The sequence below is a fragment of the Trachymyrmex septentrionalis genome, unplaced genomic scaffold (genome assembly GCF_001594115.1).
Source record: "Trachymyrmex septentrionalis isolate Tsep2-gDNA-1 unplaced genomic scaffold, Tsep1.0 scaffold129, whole genome shotgun sequence".
Lineage (NCBI taxonomy): Eukaryota > Metazoa > Arthropoda > Insecta > Hymenoptera > Formicidae > Trachymyrmex > Trachymyrmex septentrionalis.
In genome coordinates, this window is record NW_017304428.1 from 920,544 (window position 1) to 926,267 (window position 5,724).

The 5,724-nt window shown below is 34.5% G+C and overlaps 1 protein-coding gene across 1 annotated transcript; it reads right to left on the reverse strand.

Annotated features, from left to right (window-relative positions):
* Window positions 1–4,341: 4,341 nt before the first annotated feature.
* Window positions 4,342–4,998, reverse strand: LOC108756590. The gene has a single exon (XM_018500504.1). The coding sequence runs from the start codon at window positions 4,996–4,998 to the stop codon at window positions 4,342–4,344; it is 657 nt and encodes a 218-aa protein (XP_018356006.1).
* Between the last annotated feature and the right edge of the window lie 726 nt (window positions 4,999–5,724).

Genomic DNA, 5,724 nt, shown 5'->3' on the forward strand with positions numbered 1-5,724 from the left:
ATATTAAAAAATATTAAATGTTATATAAATATTATTTTTTAATAAATTATTTTAAATTAATTTTTTATTATATATAAAACATTTACTTCAATGTGTTTTATATTTATAGCAAAGGCTATACTTTTGAGAAATTTAAAGATGCTTTTTTAAATGCAATACTGATTGTAACTACTTTTATGATATAAGACATCCTCTTTAATGTTTTATTATAAATAATTGCATTCATGATTCGAGTTTAGGAAGATTTAACATTGATATCGGACAATCCGTCCCTGCTCTCTCTTGTGCATTCTTCGTTTCTTCTTCGATACTATAAACTGATCATCTGAGTATCTTTCTTGGATACACTGTGTATGAATATATGGCATAGTCCCAGTCCACGTCCCCTCTGATCTTCCCGCTCTCCTTCGCTGACGACTGAATCTCACTCTTTTTTCTATTTTTCTCGTTTTATGCTCTTCTTCCTCTTTCTTTCTCTGTCCTGTTCTCCTTTCTAGCTACTCTCTTCCGTTGTTCCCTCTTTCCTTTTCATACATGCGTGTGTGCTGTGTGCGATTGTATCGGTATAAATACGTATCCACGCCCGCGCATACACGAGTGTATACGCACATTCATACAAAACGCGTATGCATGCGTGCCTGTGTACGACTAGCGGTACTTTACCCGTAAATGTACAAGATACCGTACGATATTTTCCTCTAGAATTGATCGCACATTGCACAAGGTGGCATCGTTCTATAATTATAGCATAAATTTCTGATAAGATTTCATAAGAAACTATCTAGACGTAATGATTATCAAATTGATGCTATATACTTAAAGTATCCATTAGCTAAAACTATCTTGTACCACTGGGAAAAAGACAATGAAAAATATTAAAAGAGAGAAGCAACTGGTTTCTTCAGACTATTTTGAAAGGGATACATAAATTGAATTAAAAACAACACGTATAATATATTTAGCTTATTCGAATAAATCCTTTATCGATATAATTTCATATTTTATTTATATACGAATTCTTGCTTGACTTTTTTAAATAACATTAATTACGTAAAGTCTTGTTCTCAAATAATACCTCAGATAATATTTAGAATAAAAGAAAAATAAATTTAAAAAGAGTTGATAAATGTACTGATATTAAAATAATAGAAAAATGTATAGAATTTTTAATTTCACTCCTTGAATATCATTAAATACAAAATAGAATATAAATAAAGATATTTTAACGGTTCTAAGAATAAATCTAATAAAACAAAGAAAAAAGCCAATAAAGAGTTACTGCAATTAACGGTGCATAAAAATTATTTATTATGAAAAAATTAATATGCAGGTGTTTCGACTGACATTTTCAGTCCTTCACTGCAATATAAGTTAAATTAACAATGAACTATTCCTAATTCATAATATAAACAAAATATTTAAACATGTCATTCATAATAAGATATGATAGATTGTCACGCATTGAGGATGTATCACACGTACAGTCCTTGCAAAAAAATTAATTTGGAAATGTGTTTAATATTTACACTTCAAGTAATCTGTATACAATACATATTAAAGTTGTGTGAATAAGATTACATTTTTATTTATTAACACATTTTTGTCGTTTATTTATTTTATTTGTTATTATATTTATTGTTAAAAATTAGAATTTTAAAATAATAAAAATTTAAATTTTTTTGTATAAGTTCTTTAAATATTCAAAGTAAGTTGTGCATTGCGATTTACTGTTTAGTTACAAAGATATAGAACAAATAAATATTTACTGGGCAAGTTCATATATTGCAATATAACTATACATGAAATCTCTTGAATACATTATGTACGTATATTAAAAAATTGAGATTTTTATCATTTATCTTATTGTATAATACATTTCCATACATTTTTATTCGAGCATCAGCATGTATTTAAAAAATACTACTATTCATTAAAATAACTTATGATCCAGGTAAACCATCACTAAATTTGGCATATTTTTAAATATGAATTAGAATAATCTGTATTTTTTCCATAATTTTGTTATTATTTTGAAAGTATAATGTACAAAACATCTTTAAAAACGTACAGATTTTTGCAATATGATCGTCATGTTACCACGAAGAAGTGAGTTCATGCAAAAAACAACATCTTGCTGGACTTTCCGTTATTTTTTTGTGTAAACTCACTCCTTCGTACTAACATGGCAATCATATTGCAAAAATCTGTGCGTTTTTAATGCGTTACAATTATATCTTATTATGAATTACGTGTTGTAATATTTACATTATTTATATTATGAGTTAGGAACAGCTTATTATTAATTTAGCTTACATTGCATTGAGGAGGACTGAAAATGTCAGTCGTAATATTTGCACATTAGGATGGAGTCCCATGAGATGTATTTACCGCGTATCGCATATAACCGCGTAACCAATCAGAAGCGATCCGCTGTTGTGGTTTCACGTTTTAATGATTATTAATTAGTTACGTGGTTACGTCTCATAGGATTCCACCCTTAGTTTTTTCATAATTAATAATTTTTACACACATTTTCTTTGTTTTATTAAAAGAATAGAATATATTTTATTTTATATAGTAATGTATATTATTGTAGTTTAATATATATTATAGTAATGTATATTATAATAATTTAAACACTTAGAACAACCTTAAGTAACTCAGATCGATAAGAGTAACTTTTTCGATAAATTAGCTCTCTACACCAATGACAAACTATATTAACAAGAGGCATATTGTATTTAATTAGTGATTTACATATTTTTTTGCCTGGCACATATATGTATAATGGGCGCATTCAACGTACTCAATAGTTGAGTAAGCGCTCGCTATTATTGGTGTATTTTTTTTTTACCATTCAATCAGAATTTTAGATCTAGAAGAATATTACATCAATAGCAATGAGCGTTCACTCAATTATTGAGTTTGCTGAATGCAGCCATTATGTACACTTACGCAAAAGATATGAAACAGGTCATTCATGATATAGAAAGATCACTTATTAATTATATATAACTAATATATAATTATATAATATATAATAATATATAATTATATTAACTTAAAGCCCAATTACTTATATATTTTTTAACTTTATATTATTAACGTTTTCGGGATAACTCCGCTTAAATTAATAAAATATTGGATTAAACATCGTAGAAATATTGTAAGATACTAACAAAATTAAATTCTTAAATTTTGTTTATATAATTAACATATAATATTATAGTTCCACAACACCTAAACAAAATATATAATTGTAATATAAAATTCATACTCAAGTTCGAATATTCTAAAATGAGAAATATGTTTAAAAGAAAGATATTGAACGTCGAATTAAACGATGCATTTAGATCACTACACTTCTATAGAACATAGACTTCTATAGAACGCGTGTTTAGGGTAGCTAGACAGATTTCTTGGATTCCCATTTACATCTGTAACCCTTTTCAAAAAATAAAACGATTATTTTTGGTTGTCTCAACAAGAACATAGGAGAATTGGTAAAAAGATGAAATAGTTAATTTAAAAGCAGAATGTGGAAAAATTAAAAAATATAAAATCTATTCATTATTTTAATTTATATGCAGATATACTCTCCAGAATCCAGAGAAATTTGAATAATTTCTCCTATGGTCTTTGGACTTCTCCACAGAACAATGAACAATCTGTAGAAATTTTTATTCATTTAGCTAATTTTTCAACAGATAATATTCATTCATCTTTAATTTGTGTAAAAAAGAATTAATTTTTAAAAATCTTACAAATATAACGATTCCAATAGAAATTCAATGCCTTTTACAATACAATTAGAAAGCAATTTTACTTTCCCTTCGAATAACATAAAAAAAGATTGTTTAGAATTTGTGGGTAAGGAAATAGTTCGGTATTAACTGTGACTCGGTTGGTGCGGACACTTGTACTTTATTTGTTAGACAGAAGTCGAAAGCGTGGTGCATTCGCGTCGACGAGTAAAAAAGGACTGACTTCTCAGATCGTTGCTTGGCTTATAGAATCCTGAATGGGTATAGGTATTAGTCGCATGTGTTGTATTGTACAACAAGGTTCCATATTTCGAAAAGCTGGAAGAAAGATGTGTACATATGTTGACAATATGCAATTCAGTTGAATGAGTGAAAAGGATGTCTCTGACGCTCACATGGGCGATATAATTATTTTAACTTGTAAACATCTAACAATTAAAAAACGATTTAAAAAATATTAGAAAACATAATATACGTATATTAATTGTTTGTTATTCTTTTGATAAGAAAAATATATCTGAGGGCGACGCCGCGCGTACGTGTCGCTACAGTACCCCCCTGCTAGTGATTTGCCTAATCACGAGAAACCGCTCTGAAGTCGGTCCGGGAATCGCACTCGTCTGCCCGATCGTGTGGTTTGCCGTAGAGCGGTCTTGGTCGGCTCCTGGGCGGTTGGTGGGTCGGTCCCCCTTGCTGAATTTTCTGGGTTATCCAGCTCCGATGGCACGGACGGTTGCAATGATGTGCTGGAAGTTGGGGAGTTCTCCAAACGCTGCTCGATTGGTAGCGAGTTAACCTTCTCTGGTTCCTCGTCTTCTGAAATGATGTAGGCGGGCTTCAGCCGATCGATAGACACGGTTACATCCCTACCTCGGATGTGAACCACGAATGTTTTCGGTTTGTGGCTGACCACTTTGTAGGGTCCGTCATACGGTTGCTGCAGGGTTCCTCCAGGTGCGTTGTGGCGCACGAATACTTGGTCCGCCGTACTGAGATCTTTGAACACAAAGGTCCGCCGTTCGCCGTGGCGGGTGCCGTTTGTCGGGCGGAGTCTTCGAAAGTGCTGCCTTAAATCTTTGACGTATTCGGCCGCGTCGCCTTCTGGGAGTGCTCTTGAAGCCAAGAACTCTCCGGGCAACCGAATTGACTCGCCGTAGAAAAGGTCGGCTGTGGTCGCTCCCAAATCCTCTCGCCACGGATGCCGAGCAGCACGGTGGGAAGAACCTTTGTCCATTGGTCCTTCTCGTGGCACTTGATGGCTGCCTTGAGCTGTCGATGTAGTCGCTTTATCATCCCATTAGCCGCTGGGTGATACGCTGTTGTCTTGAGGTGCGCTACTCCGTAGCGCGCTAAGCTGCCTGAATAGCTGCGATTCAAATTGTCTCCCCTGATCGGTGGTGATGCGGAGTGGGGTGCCGAATCGAGCTATCCAGCCCTCGTAGAAGGCACGAACGACGGTGATGGCCTCCTGGTCCACGAGCGGTATCACCTCTGGCCATCGAGAGAATCGGTCGACGCAAGTCAGGCAGTACCTGTAGCCTTCCGAGCTGGGCATGGTGATGAGGTCGAGATGGACGTGCTCGAACCTCGATAACGGTGGTGCGAAGGTACCGCACGGCGCCGAAACATGTCGAGTTATTTTTGATCGCTGGCACTCTATGCAGCTTCTTGCCCATCTTCGACAGTCGGATTTGATTGACGACCAAACGAATCGTTGTGTAACTAGCTTGACGGTCGCCTTGATCCCTAGATGCGCGAGCTGATGTACCGATTCGAATGCCGCCCGGCGGAACTGTTCGGTGACGAACGGTCTTGCTGTTGTTGAAGACACGTCGCAATACACACTCACCGGTGTCCCCGGTAATTGCACCCTTTTTATCTGCAGTGCCGAGTTCCCATTAAGGTAGATTTTTAACTCGTCGTCGGTCTCCTGTGATGTTGCCAGAGCTTCGTAGTCCAA